Source organism: Paramormyrops kingsleyae, chromosome 6, assembly GCF_048594095.1.
Source record: "Paramormyrops kingsleyae isolate MSU_618 chromosome 6, PKINGS_0.4, whole genome shotgun sequence".
NCBI lineage: Eukaryota > Metazoa > Chordata > Actinopteri > Osteoglossiformes > Mormyridae > Paramormyrops > Paramormyrops kingsleyae.
The window spans coordinates 17,284,840-17,299,092 of NC_132802.1; the positions used below are offsets into that span (position 1 = coordinate 17,284,840).

Sequence of the window (14,253 nt, forward strand, 5' to 3'; positions counted from 1 at the left end):
AATGTTTATTTGGAGATTTTATTAAATTCCCATGATTAGCAGTCTCTACAGAATACATCACTGGTGCAATAGTGATGCATTTATTATCAATCAGTTGCTACAAAATCAGTGCATAGAAGTCAATGGTTTATTAAAACTAAATAGCTTTCATAATCTAACCAGGGTATCACACACATTTAACAGAATCCACCCTTACTTTGGTGACATAAAATGACAACATTGTGATAAACATTTGGTTTTGCTTGAGTAGGAAGGTTGGTTGGGTCAATTTCCATAATGACCATTGCTCATTTGGAAAACATAGTATAACAATGTTTCTAAATTAGGGCTGTCAAAATTAATGGGTTAACACAGATTAATCCATCATCATGATTAATCTGATTGAAATTTTTAATGCAATTAACCCATCTGCAGTGCAGAATGACTCAAAATCCCTGAAATGTCTCTGTCAACCCATTTTGGGCAGTTTTGGTGCGTTCCATTTGCCCTCGGGACTCGTATTCCAAGTCAGATTCTGGAGTTTTGAAGCCGGAAGTGACCCGAGTTCAGAATTCAAGATGGCTGCGCCCTTTATCAACAGAAGGGAAAATTGTAGTTTTATAGTCTTTAAGCACTGCTTCTCATTTGTGGCTCATTAAATTGGTCGCACACACTATACCGTCCAACTTATCTGTGGACGTGTTGCTATGGAGTTTTATACGTAAATCACCGCGCATAATGTGTTATCAACTGATATTGCTAACAATGGCAATTAACCGGGCTAGAATTGGATTTCATGATTAGTGGGATTATTTGTCGGATTTATGGTAGTTCGGGCTAACTGTAAGTGAACGAAGATAAAGACCATTTAAACTGAGGTACCTTAAATCCGACAAGTTGTCCGGCTAAGCAAAAAATCTTGCTTTTAGATATGGGTTCATGGTATTGCACTTCTGTGGCAGATGGAATGCATCCGACTAATGTTCAAGATGTTCAATAAACATGTTAAGTGCATACATATTCCCTTTTTTCTTGAGTCTGTTTGCTCATGCAAAATGAAATGTGATTAATGTAGATTAAAAATGAATGATATTTAATTGTGATTAATCGAAATTAATCCACAGCAACCCTGTGATTAATCTGATTAAACATTTTAATCGTTTGACAGCACTATTCTAAATTAATTGTATCCTAATGAACAGGTACATCATTACCTGCATGCAGGGTAACAAGGCTGAAAATACTAACAACAAGCTGCTGGGGCACTATGCCAAGGCAAACATGCTTTATTTGTACGTGTGTGTATGCCAGATAAATGTATAAATTCATAATTTAATCATTGTGCACCACACCTGTTCCCCGAACACAGCACAGTATCGACATTTGGAAATAGAAGACAGCATAACAAAACTATTAGTATTCCTTCTAAGCCAGAGATACTAGAAGATGTACAGATACCTATTACCTGTACTTTGCTGGTTTTCACCAGATTCTTTGGTTTATGTAGTGTGCAGTAACAAGGTAATTAGTATATCACTAATTACTGAACCATGCAAATATAGCATGTACCATCTGACCCTGTGAGGAAGTAAGGGTTACATTTTGAAACACTTCTTCTACACAGCATATTTTAGTATACAGAATAAATAAATCTCAAGTGTTAAATCATACCAACTGTTTGTCAGTTTTACAGATCACTGTTCTTACATCATTTTAAAATGATTTTACTATGGTTTATGGTATATTGACCTTAATGTTTAAATCTTTAAAAGAAACATCTAGAAATAGAGTTCTGAACTGTAGCTATAAAGCACTGTAGTGTAATAGACAAGCAGCTAGAGGACTGGAATGGCAAACCACAGACATAAAGGCACTGCAGTGAGATCTAATCAGCCTGAGAGTAACAATACTGGTTTTAGAAAAAATAAGTTCAAATGCAGCTCTGGAAAAATCTCCAGCAGCGAGTCGCTTAAGAAAGCGATGCAGGTAAGAGAGAAGCATTTTTTTTTTTTTTTTAATGTCATGTCATGTTTTCTCCAGCAGGATCTGGTTGAAGCCAGTGACTCCTCTCTTGTCGGGATGGGTGTCAGAATACGGAAGTGGGGAGCGTTGGAGGTGGAGCCTAATAGACTCCTGTAAGGGGGGGGGGCAGCATGTGACTTGAGTGAGAAAGGTCTTTATAACACAGCATGCTTACATTTTAGTTATGTAGCAGACTCTTCAACCCAAAGTGAGAATGTAGGGCGAGTCAGTCCCTGGGAATTAGGGGTTACGGACTTTGATCAAGAGCCCAATGCAGACTAGTGATGCGCAGGTCGGGTATTTTTCCAACCCGCGGGTCCCGCTTTTATGAAATTATTTGGCCCGCCCCAGCCCACTCCGCAAATAAAGTGACAATTTCTTTACCCGCCCCAACCCGACCCGCGGGGTCCGCGGGTTACGAGACGACCCGCGCGTCACTAATGCAGACATCTGCCAAACACCTTAATTATATTGGTGACCCTCTAATCAGAGAGACAAGAGTCCTAACTCAGAGTCACACGGCGGAATGCGGCGTCTTACCTGCGGCTGTGCTCTGATCGAGGCCACCCCCTGCTCAAACTGGTTGGTTTCCACTTTGTAACTGAGGCTTGGAAAGGATAGCTTTAGACAAGCAAACAAGGACACCATCTTCTGGATGTTGGTGACAGTCATGGCCACTGTGACAGTGGGGGCTGATGCCAGGGCAAGTCCAACAGGCCATGCCCACAAAATCACAGGCTCCTGGTGGGTGGACAACTGTAAGGACAGCCCGGTGCAGCCCCAGGATGTCTTCTCCGTGTCCGTGACGTCATCCAACTCAGTCTCAGCCAGGGCTTCCATGCGAGCCTAGGAGGAAAACAGACATTAGGGACACAGAGCAGGAAAACCCCGGCAACGGGATCCAGCCAAACTCACTCTCCATCCCTGCCATTGCCTCTGGATGATGGTGGCGGCCCGGCACCATCTCAGAACTTCTTTTCTGACCAACCAGGATCGCACAGCTGAAGGAAAACAAAGAGCACCAGGGTTCCAGTAAATGACACAGCCAGAGATCATTCAGGACCATGTGATATGAGAAAATATGAGCTTGTCATTGCTGCACTGGGCGAGTCAAAGTGTAGCAGTAAGAACAGAGCCGGATAAGCGAATGCTACCTCCTGCCGCTCTGGCTTGTATGCAGCTACTACACACTAAAGCCAAGTTCATACTTCACTTTCCCAAATGCGGTCATGAGCTCAGAATCCTGTGCTCACACTACATTTGTTTGGGGGTCCAGATGTTCGCAACTGATGGATGCATGCAGCAGTGACATTACACCACACCAGGAGGATGTATTGCAACAAATACAAAACACAAGCAGTACAGTGAAACGAGTAAACCTTTTTGGAACAGTTTTGGCCGGTATTAAGATAATGTGGCAATACCACGGTATTCCGAAATCCTTACGACAAAATTAGCCAGGAGCCCCATGGAAAATTTTATTCCTAAAAGTTTAAAATGCTGGAATATTGTTGCTTTAAAAATATCGTACATTGTGCACCGTTCGCAGCCATCCAGTGCAAACCCTTGATGACAAAAAGTACGTCACCTCACCCTGTGCGTCACCAAACGCGCACGCAGAACAGTGCAGTATGAATTGGCTGCAGAAAAGCATAAATCGGCTGACAAAACTAAAAACTGAGCTATTAGCCTAATATATGGTTCACGTGATTTTTTTTCTCATGTACTATTTGCCTCACATATAAGTAGCTTTGGGGAAAAAGCATCTGCTAAACAAAATAAATGAATAAATAAATCTCTTCAAAAGCTGATACCGCTTAGCCAGACAATCCATTTGCAAGATTACAAAGTTCAACCATGAAGAGTAGGTGTCAGTGTTCATATAGCTGTACCGGCTTGAATCCTGGCCGCGGCGCACGCCTGGGCTGCACGCTTCCTGCGGCAGTACCGACGCCAGCAGCACTGGATCACGGAGGCCCTTTGGGATCGTGCTCGTCCCCTGTGCTCCTCCAGGAGCTCCAGCTGCACAGCAGCAGAGGGAGGAGTCGGTCAGATCAGGGAAACCCCAGTCCTACCATGAGGGTCCTCATCCCACCGGCGGTGCCCACCATAAAGTGGGTCAGGAAGGCCTTGGTCTCTCCACAGTGCACCAAAGAACCGTGCGTCCTCGTCCCAGGGTAGCGTAACGGCTCCAGGGAATGGCATCTCAGCACCTCGTTGAGGACTGCCACGACGGCATGGGCCACGGTGTCACTGCCAGCCTCCGGCTCTGAGGGTGAGGGAGAGCTGGTCTGACATGTCATATCGGCTCGCAGAAACGTGCAGTTTTCAAGCTGCTATTCTTTCACATTCATTTGTGACACGTATAGTAAACAATAGTCATGCTGCATGCACTTTGATGGCTAATTTCACGTCTCTATATACATCTTCATACTGATAGTTCAGCTACAGAAGCCAAACAAGCAAATTCCTTATTTCCTGCTCGATATTAAATTATCAAATCAGAGCCTAAAATAGAGTCCAAAGAGTCGATTATCAGGATGCAAATACCGAGCACCGTGCTGGCAAACCGCTAAGCGTGCCTTTACCTGTCTGACAAGGTCGAACGCCACGTCGTGTAACTGCGACCTATTTGCAACACCGACCCTAAGCATTATCCCGTCTCAGCCTTAGACAGAAGGGAAGGAGCTCAAGGGAAACTGTAGCGAGAGGGACGATGAGAAGAGAGAGAGAAGTGGCTAAATGACAGGAGAGAAGAGGCGAGGCGAGGCCAGACATTTTAGGTCAGTAAAACAAGGCCATGGCTTTCTGACACCCAGCACCCAACCAAACATAAGTGTGACTCGCAGCCTTCGAGTCCCGCCTCCTGCCGTATCCCAGGCAGACCCACCGCTTTCCTCCACCGACTGCCATGAAATCCGGGAGTTGGCGATCAGCCCATAACGTTTGAGGAAACACAAGTGAGGGATCCTGGGTGAATTGGAAACACACACTTATCGGCATATTCCAGCTGACAAATAAAGGCACATTAAACACCCAGAGTCACAAATATACAATGTACACATCAAATAAAGTGACTTGACATGTCTGCGAAAACCCAGTGGATTAACTTTAATTTCCCATAATGTAATAAAATAGACTCCCTGTCACTTACCGGATGGGAAAACCAGCCGCACTGATATTTATGGTTTCCACAATGCCGCAAGCTTCCAGTTGAAGAATAACCTGAAAGTTATTATGACAGGATTCATTTTAACTGGTATATTTGGGAAGATATACATCTATATACAGCTGGCTCTCCAAATCCACAGGATATTGGTTCCAGGACCCCTGCGGATACCAAAATCCACGGATGCTCAAGTACCTTATATAAAATGGCTTAGTATTTACATAAAATAGACACATCCTCCCATATACTATAAATCATCTCTAGATTACTTATAATACATAATACTGTATAAATGCCATGGAAATAGTTGTTACACTGTTTAGGGAATAATGACAAGAAGATAACCTGTACATGTTCAGTAATGCAACCCTCACAGTACATAAGGAGAATATAATAATTAATGAAGAAAATATAGTCACTCTCTCTCTTACACACACACAGTCATGTAATCATATCTTTTTGGGGACCGCTCATTCATTTCTATGGGAAAAATGCTAATGCTAACTATGACAACCTTAACCCCTACCCAGCCCTAACAATAATCATAAGTAACCAAACAAAACACAAGAGTTTTTGCATTTTATGTTTTTTCATTGCAGTCACGGATTTTTATAAAATAGAGTTTTTCCATATGGGGACCAAGAAATCCAGGTATACCTGGACCACACACACACACAAAGTGTCATCAACATCCAAGACTGAAATCTCAGCATGCTCAGCATGTGGCAAATTTAAGTTTTGCCATTTGAAACTTTCTGGATGTTCTTTTCCCCTGAATATTTTCGATCTGTGGTTGGTTGAATCTGCAGATGCAGAGGATCAGCTGAATATCTGTATGTCCACACCCGCTAACATTAGTCACAGCTTTCATACTTATGTCACAAATTGTTGATTGGGTATTAAACAGACCTCCTCCTTCTTAAACGTCAGCGGTCTGCATTCTGGGTTGGGCTTAATACACCTGGTGTAGTGAGGTGTAGTGCTGTGCAGGATCTTCATCAAGCTCTCGAGCGAGTTCTGCAAAAACAGGAATCAGCCTTCATCTCCAAAGCGGCAGATTAACAGCCTGAGACACACTCACAGGTCACGACAGAAGAAGGTCACAGGGACAAGGTCACAGACTAGACTACCCTCACCTTGAATTTGGAGACTACGGTGACCACTTTGGTATGTCTTCTGCCACTGCTGTCATCTGCATTACCGTCAGCAAAGAGACTCTGCAGCAGTGAGTCCTGAGACCCCTGAAGCATGTGTATGAGCTCCGGAGGGACAGGATCCTAAAATGGAAACAGACACACCTGTGAGGTGGGGAAAGGACACCCTTTCCAGCAAAGGCTGTGTGCAGCTGTGAGCACTCAAACCATGCATTTGTGTGCCCCCTGCTGGCCACAAACAATTGTTATGCTAAATATTAAAGAAATGCCTTCTTTATTCAGGAGGTGTTAAAGCAGTATGTTCTACTCACCAGCTAGCTGGGAAAGATCGTTTCACTTTACTCGCTAGCTATTTTTTCAGCTTTTGAAACATGAGTGGGGCCATGAAATGACAAACACGCTGCTGGCTGCACCCCCCATAAGGGCCGCCCGCCCGCCCGCCACTCGCCCGCCCAGGGCCCGCCAGCTCCTACCCTGTTCTTCTCCACCATTCCCTCGATCTGGTAGCTGACTCTGCCAGCATAGTGGGACACGGTGAAGTGCGGCTGCTTGCTGAATGTATCCCAGCTCATGCAAGCGTTCCCAGACAGCTCCCTCTGCAGGCGAGTGCGGAACTGCTGGGCATCGGCGCCACGGTTGAGGCGGCACTCCTGGGGAGGGGATACATAACATACAAAATACAACGTACGAGGTACATAATTGGCTGTGGTTTGGGTGCTTTTTTAGGTGGCTTTGGTATTTATTTTTTTAAATGTGGTGGGGGGGGGTTTGAGTGGGGGCCCAGAGACAACAAGGCCGCCCCGGTAGATAACATACTACACTGAGCTGGAGCTTTACTGCAGTGTGTGAACGAACCTCATTGAGCAGAGAGAAGATGCCGTTGGGGCTGCCCTCCAGCAGGTGCAAGCAGCTCTGGTTGTCCTGGTACTGGACGAAGGACCACACTAAGCCCTCGGACACGTACTCCTCCTGCGGCAGGGGCACACGCGAGTCAGTCAGGGTGCGGTCTGGCCCCGGAGGCGGCGGGGACACGCGGATCAGTCAGGGCGCGGTCTGGCCCCGGAGGCGGCGGGGACACGCGAGTCAGTCAGGGCGCGGTCTGGCCCCGGAGGTGGAGGTGAGCTGCACCTGCTGAGCTTTCAGATAATGGGCCACAAAGTGCTGCTGCAGCTTCTCATTGGCGTAGTTGATGCACAGCTGCTCCAGGTTGTTCAGGACAAAGCATTCGAAGCCATAGACGTCCAGCAGGCCTGGTCAAAATGGCACCATGACGATGCAGTTAATGACTCAAACACACGCACAGATAATGCACTATAACTTACTTATAACCTGGGGGGAGGTTTTTACCTATGAAATTGCACCAGCTGGATGAGCTGGCACACATGCTCTTATTGATGAACGCTACCAGCCAGTCGAAAACACTGCAGGAAAAATATAAACATCACCTTATAAAACCACAACATGGTAATCTGTTAATTATTTTGTAGTTTGTAGTTCTGCCTAGAGAGTACAGCAGCAGTACAGAGAGTATAGCAGCAGTACAGAGAGTATAGCAGCAGTACAGAGAGTATAGCAGCAGTACGAAATTTATCCCCTGTGAGGAAATCTTGTTCTGGATGTGAGGTACAGACACACATGTAGATGATTTGAACCCACGACCTTCTGGATACCAGCAGGGATCCCTAACCCCAAGCCACACATGTCTCACCGGGCATAGATGAGCTTGGCCAGGCAGTCCCGCCGGATGCCACACTCCTCCCGAGAGCATGGCTTCAGCACGCTCTGTTTCCCGGCTTGCAGGACCCTCAGCTTCAGGCAGGACTCCAGCTGCTCCGCTGAGACGTGCAGGAGGGAGGCAGCGGCCCGCAGGAAGCCTACAAATGGCCAGCAACGCGGGAGGCCCAAACAGGCACGTTCCAGGGCAGCAGCAAAAAAAAGCAGCATTACATTATCAAATGAACCCGTCTGCAAAAACCATATACAGACAACACAGCATATGAAAAGCATTTTAAAAGCCTGAAGCTTAGATTATGTTCAAAGCAAACGACGACGACCTCAGCAGAAAAATGATAACTAATCCTTGGCCAGTGATGACTAACAGATTTTTTTTGGATGCAGTGAACCTTGGCTTTGTGTTGCTTTTGGAATTTGGCCCTCGAGGAAAAAACTGCAGGGAACCCGCTCCGGGGGGGTGGAGGTACCTGGCATGCAGGACGACCTACCAGCTCACATCCCTCATTTATGATTTCACTGGAATTGATGCTCAAAAAGACTCGATGATTCATGATAGGTTATAAACTTATATATACATATATAGCACTTATTCTTGACCAGGGCAGTGCAGACAAACAAGGTGAGGCCAAGCAGGCTTTACCTGCGGCTTCTTCCTGGAGGTCACAGGGCTGGGACTCGTCAGCTGACGGGCAGAAGGTCACGTTGCCGAGATTAAGGAGACCTGCCAGCATCTGAGTCACATGGCGCACAACGGATCAGAAGCACCGTCACGTACACAGGAGCGTTATAGGATTATCACTTAAGGGAAGCGTCACCAACATCACTTGGTTTACCTGGAATATCTGTCCCTGTGTCTCCGTGGCAATGCCCATGTGACCCATTGCAGCCACCGTGTCCTGAAAACAGTCCTCTGGAAGTCAAAGAGTGTTCTGGTTAAATTATGTATTACATTACAATGATCTCCATGAGATTTTCATTGTCTATATCAGTGACAAAGTCCCCTAAAGTGACCATGCGACACCCCTCTGTGACACCGCAGACAGTGACCCCCCAAATCAGGTGAAGGGACAGCAGACCCTCTAGCGTTCTGTCAGCGTTCGGCAGCCAGGTGAAATGTTGGTCCCTCGGTATCTTCCACTCTTTCCTCTGTTCTTCTGTAGCCCCTTTCATCATCTGCAAGCAAATCACAGAGACGCCACATCACCCAAGCTGATCCAAGAACGTGGAAATTCCTCTAGGAGGTTTTTCCATACCTGGTAAAATATGTGAAAATTCCTCTCATCGGCACCTTGCTTAACTATCCTGGTCTTCTCCAGAAGGTATGTTTGAACAGAGGCTCCAACAAGCAGATGTGACCTGCATAATAATAATGATCATTTGATGTTTTTCCCTGTAATACTGACCAGGATAAGCGGTTACAAGATGGATGGATGATTAGATGATGCCTTAAAGAAACTAAAAGGTACAGTGGAAGTAAATGTGAATTTATTTAGAGGAAAAGCATCTACAGCAGGAGATGTTTACGTGTTTAGCTGGAGCTGGATATATTTCCCGAAGCGGCTGCTGTTGTTGTTCCTTGAAGTGCAAGCATTGCCTGTGAAGTGACCAACATGGCACAAGTGGGTTTCCACGACAAACTAGACTGCGCTCCTGGAGATTTACTTACACAAATATGTTCTGAAGGCAGAAGAAAAACTGATTGGTTATCCCCCTCAACCAATCAGATTGTAGAGGAGGTGGATCTAAGCCACTTGAGGAGGCAGGACCAACCACTCAGATGTCTTGGTCACACCTCCTCCACAATCAGACTTTTCCTTATGCAAGTAAAACTCCCACGAGCTAAGACTGCAGATCGACTCGAATCACCATCCTTGTGTCTCACCAAAAGCCTCCATGATGGGGTTGGAATCGAGAACCCGCTTCTCTATCCTCTCGATCATATTCTGGCATTTTTGGGAGGAGGAAGCCGCGATGGTGGAGTAGTACTTCATAAGACAGCGGGTTGTCCAAGTCTGGTGAAGGAACAGGGAGCGTCTTTCATTCTTTTTACTTCTTTAAGGCGCAGATGGCAGTATCCTGACCGGGAGAGCATGCCCTACCTTTCCTGCACCACTCTCCCCACTGACCACCAGCGACTGGTCCACTGGTTCCACCTGGCCCTGAATATTTCGGTAGGCCTCCTCGGCCACAACGAAGATGTGTGGTTTGAATTCCTGCCCAAGAAGCAGAATGCAGACAAAAACACAGATCAACACAGATCAACACAGATCAACACCAATACGTAGCCCAAAGCTAAACCCCAACACTGCGTCCTCGTACCTGAGGCTGCCGAGCGCAGTGGTACTCCTTCATCACCTCTGGGGAGTACAGATGAGGCACGGGCTGGAATGGATTCAGAGCCACCAGAGTGCAGCCGGCGTGGGTGTAGAAGACTTTGACGGAATACCTCGCTTGGAGACATTTCAGCACTGCAGGTAAGAGGAACCAGGTGAAGAATCAGATCTGTCAGAATTACAAACCTACACAGCACGTCTGAGTGAGGTTCTCTCCGTACTATCACATCATCCACATATACTGTAGGTATGCAGTGACTCTACAGAGCAAGTAATAATAATAACAACAACAACAACCAAGTGGGCTTTGCTGACATACCATCCATACACAGGTATACATTTACACAAAATGACATTCCCCCTGGAGCACAGTGCAACACACTTACAATACAAAACACAGAACAGCAGGAAGGTAATATATTTTAATTACCCTACACCACCCTCAAAGGGGGAGGAACGCGGACTGCTGCATCAAGGAACTTATGGCAACACTATCAAAGTCTCTAATTAATGGAATCTACTAAGCAAATACTTTTAGATAGTCACCTGTGCTGGGAGTCACAGGGTTAACTTTGGTTAGATCATCGTAAGTGTGCAGCTCATCTTCGTCGATCAGGAAGGATTTAAGCTCTCCATCCAGGGAGGTGTCCAGCAGCTGCGGATAACAGCGATCCCCAAGTCCGAATCCATCATCCTACGCAATATATCACAGGTTGTGCAAATAGGTATGGAAGGAAAAAGAATAAGTGGTATATGCTCACATCATTTGTTTTCCTTCATTAAGTAAACTAAGCTTTTGTTGCAATATGGAGTTCATTTCTCTTGCTTAATGTACAGTCACAACAAACCAAGACCAGTATTTGTCAAGGACAAAGGATGCCATTGTGACACGAAAAAAAAGGACACTGACTGGGACATTTCAAAACCTCATCAGACAATACAGATTAGCACACTGATGTGGCATCATCATACATAAAATTCTGTGAAGAAATGCACATTCCCCAGAAAACTGTGACTCTCTACAACAACAAACCGTGGATTTCAAAGAAAATGCAAAACCTAGAAAGTATGAAAAACATTGCTTTCATAAACGGGGGTAAAGATGAATACAATGCAGTAACATACAAACTATGCAGTAACAAACGAACTAAGGGAGGGAAAAAAAAAATAATCAAACCATGTCCTCAAATTGGAACAGCAATGCAAGTCATAGAGTAGAATGACTTGGAAAATCCTCCTGAGGATGACAAACAAGAAGACTGCAGCTTCTCCTGACAAAGATGATCCAGGCTTCCCAAGCAAACTTAATGATGTTGATGCATGTTTCAACACGTTTTCTTGTCACAGAGGAAAAGGTGCAACTTCCCTGAGGAAACTGAAGAAGAGGAAAGGTTTCAGTCCTGACAAGGTAACCCCTGCTGTGCCCAGCCACCGTGTCTCCCTGCTGGCCCCCGGGTCCACAGCCACCTTCAGCCACTCTGTGTCAGTGCAACAGTGCCACCATAAACCCACAGCAAAATCCTCCAACCCCAACTGTCTTAATGACTACTCGCATGTTGCCCTGATGCCAGTGGCTATTAACCATTTGAACATATTGTTCTGTCCCATCTAAAGTCTTGCACTTCCTCAATACTGGACCCACAGCAATTTGCCTACTGCTCCAACAGATCTGCAGAAGACCTCATCAGTCAAGCACTCTACTACACATTGCAACAACTAGAGACACCAATACCTGTGTGTGCAGTTCATGGACAGCTCAGCTTTCAGTACTGTTAGCCCACTCTCACTCTTCCCAAAAAGTAATGGGGGGTGGGCATGACACTGCACTGCTCTCGGCCACTGGCTTCTGGACTTCCTATCCTGCCAACGTCAGTCTATCAGGGTGTGCAGTGTACTGTCCACTCCTCTGACCATCAGCACTGGAACCCCGCAAGGCCGCTGCGTGCTCTCCCTGCTTCCCGTTCCCTTGTTCATAAGCAAGCTGACATCACAGGACAGCTCTATGAAAATTCCCAAATATGCAGATGATACCACCATCACTGGAAGCATCTCTGACAATAATGAAGCACAGTATCAAATACAGGTGGATAGAGCAGACAGCAGGGGAAAGACAAGACAAGATAAAACTTGATCTTCATTTAATTAAGAACAACAAAATTATGATGGAATTCCCCGATTTAACAAGCCTAAGATGGGTAAACAAGAACAATGTTTTTCAGAAGAGGGTGAATGTTATGGGTATATGTCAGTGTGTACCCGACACTGGAGGGATGGTCAGATGGTATTCAGCAGTTTAACAGCACTGGGGAAGAAACTATTTTTCAGTCTTGTGGTGCATGAAATAATCAACCTATAATGCCTTCCAGAGCACAGCAACTGGAAGAGGTGGTGTGCAGGGTGGGCAGAGATCCTGTCCTACTGCATGATGTGGGCCAGTGATGTTTTGAGCCATCATATGGCACTATTCCACTGGCGTGCAGGAAACAGGTTGTACCTGACACATACTGTGAAGAGACACTAGTTACAGTGCAATTCCAGCTTGGTTCGATTTTCCACTGCAGAAGGGTGGGCTCTGTAAAGATGTTGCTGGGTTTAGTGAGTGACAGTGATATAACACCGAAGAGATGCTTATTTACTGGTCACATGGTGTACATCATGATTTACTATGTGCTAATTTCCTGTGAGAATTGCCATGTTATGTTAGCATCAAGTGCTAGCAGAAATAGCAGTGCTTGCACAAGTTTGTGTTACAAATCCATTCTGTTCAGCCGTGCTGTAGTACATTTTTTAAGTAGAAGGCTGGAAATGTTCAGGTTCCAAGCAATGCATCAATACTATATATACTGTTATATACACTGTATAATAGCACATATCGATGCAGATCACCAGTATCTCCCTGCATTTCGACCAGTCAGATGTCAGTGACACATCCAGCATGGTTTCGTTGCGCTAGTCAGTGCTATTAAGCAGGGCCATGCCAGCGCTGGTATCGCTCAGGTACGGTTTGCATGATTTATAATGGAAAAACATCTCTTGGCGTTACAGCTCGGGAAACGCACCCGGAGTAACCCTCCCTTGTGCAGCTGGCAAACCATGCTGTGATGCAGTATGTCAGTACACTTTCCACCAGACATTGGTGAAAGTTCACAAGAAGGTCCTGAGCTAGCCTCACTCGCTATAGCCTTTCGTACTGACAAAGACCTCCAGCTCAACATCAGTAACGGACTCTTTCAAATTTCTGGGCCCCTCAATCTGCAGTTCCTTAAAATGGCAGATTACTTTGGACCATCTCATCAAGAAGGCAAACCGGAGACTGCATTTCCTCAAGCGACACATGAGCTTCGGAGTCAGTAGTCACCTCTTTGTACCGTTCTACACCACCATCACAGAGACCATCCCGACACGTTCCCTCATAGTTTGGTATAGCGGAACGGATTCCTTCATTAGAAAAAGACTTGTCATCAAGGCCTCAAAGACCATCAACTGAACAACTATACATTCAACATACCACTAAATGTGCCAAAGATTATGGAGGACCATTATGGAGACCACTCATCACAAAAATAACACGCTTCAAGAACAGCTTCTTCGCCTTCCTCCAGACTCAACAGTCCCCCCTGCACCATTTCAATGTTTACATTCTCATCAGGACAGAACCCTGACAATCTTTTTGTACATTATAATAGCGTATTGCATGTGATGTACGTTATGCACAATATATATGCATGCATGTTGTATGCATTATACCTGTGTCAACTCTCACCCCTGCACTACTTAAATTTGCATAACATTGGTATCGCATGCCTATCATTTACTCCTTTTTGTTGTATATCTTGTGTCTTGCATTTATTCAGTCAGTTTA

The 14,253-nt window shown here is 45.5% G+C and overlaps 1 protein-coding gene across 6 annotated transcripts in view; it reads right to left on the reverse strand.

The window, feature by feature from the left end:
- myo19 (myosin XIX) overlaps positions 1-14,253 on the reverse strand; it is a 19,814-nt gene continuing 5,561 nt past the window's right edge. For 2 of the 6 annotated variants that reach the window (XM_023832970.2, XM_023832967.2), the window contains exons 2-24: positions 10,938-11,085; positions 10,378-10,526; positions 10,158-10,271; positions 9,941-10,070; positions 9,583-9,652; positions 9,312-9,414; positions 9,135-9,231; positions 8,892-8,968; positions 8,699-8,789; positions 8,033-8,198; positions 7,672-7,745; positions 7,453-7,574; positions 7,180-7,293; positions 6,798-6,974; positions 6,307-6,447; positions 6,080-6,187; positions 5,156-5,226; positions 4,892-4,971; positions 4,110-4,270; positions 3,894-4,023; positions 2,917-3,002; positions 2,542-2,847; positions 1-2,112 (exon numbers count right to left, since the gene is read on the reverse strand). In XM_023832970.2, coding sequence (XP_023688738.2) covers positions 2,005-2,112; positions 2,542-2,847; positions 2,917-3,002; positions 3,894-4,023; positions 4,110-4,270; positions 4,892-4,971; positions 5,156-5,226; positions 6,080-6,187; positions 6,307-6,447; positions 6,798-6,974; positions 7,180-7,293; positions 7,453-7,574; positions 7,672-7,745; positions 8,033-8,198; positions 8,699-8,789; positions 8,892-8,968; positions 9,135-9,231; positions 9,312-9,414; positions 9,583-9,652; positions 9,941-10,070; positions 10,158-10,271; positions 10,378-10,526; positions 10,938-11,085 — 2,823 coding nt within the window. In that variant the 3' untranslated portion in view covers positions 1-2,004. Of the gene's footprint in view, positions 2,113-2,541; positions 2,848-2,916; positions 3,003-3,893; positions 4,024-4,109; positions 4,271-4,589; positions 4,701-4,891; positions 4,972-5,155; positions 5,227-6,079; positions 6,188-6,306; positions 6,448-6,797; positions 6,975-7,179; positions 7,294-7,452; positions 7,575-7,671; positions 7,746-8,032; positions 8,199-8,698; positions 8,790-8,891; positions 8,969-9,134; positions 9,232-9,311; positions 9,415-9,582; positions 9,653-9,940; positions 10,071-10,157; positions 10,272-10,377; positions 10,527-10,937; positions 11,554-14,253 lie in introns of those variants that run through there. The other 4 variants (XM_023832968.2, XM_023832971.2, XM_072713779.1 and 1 more) reach the window with 4 other exon arrangements.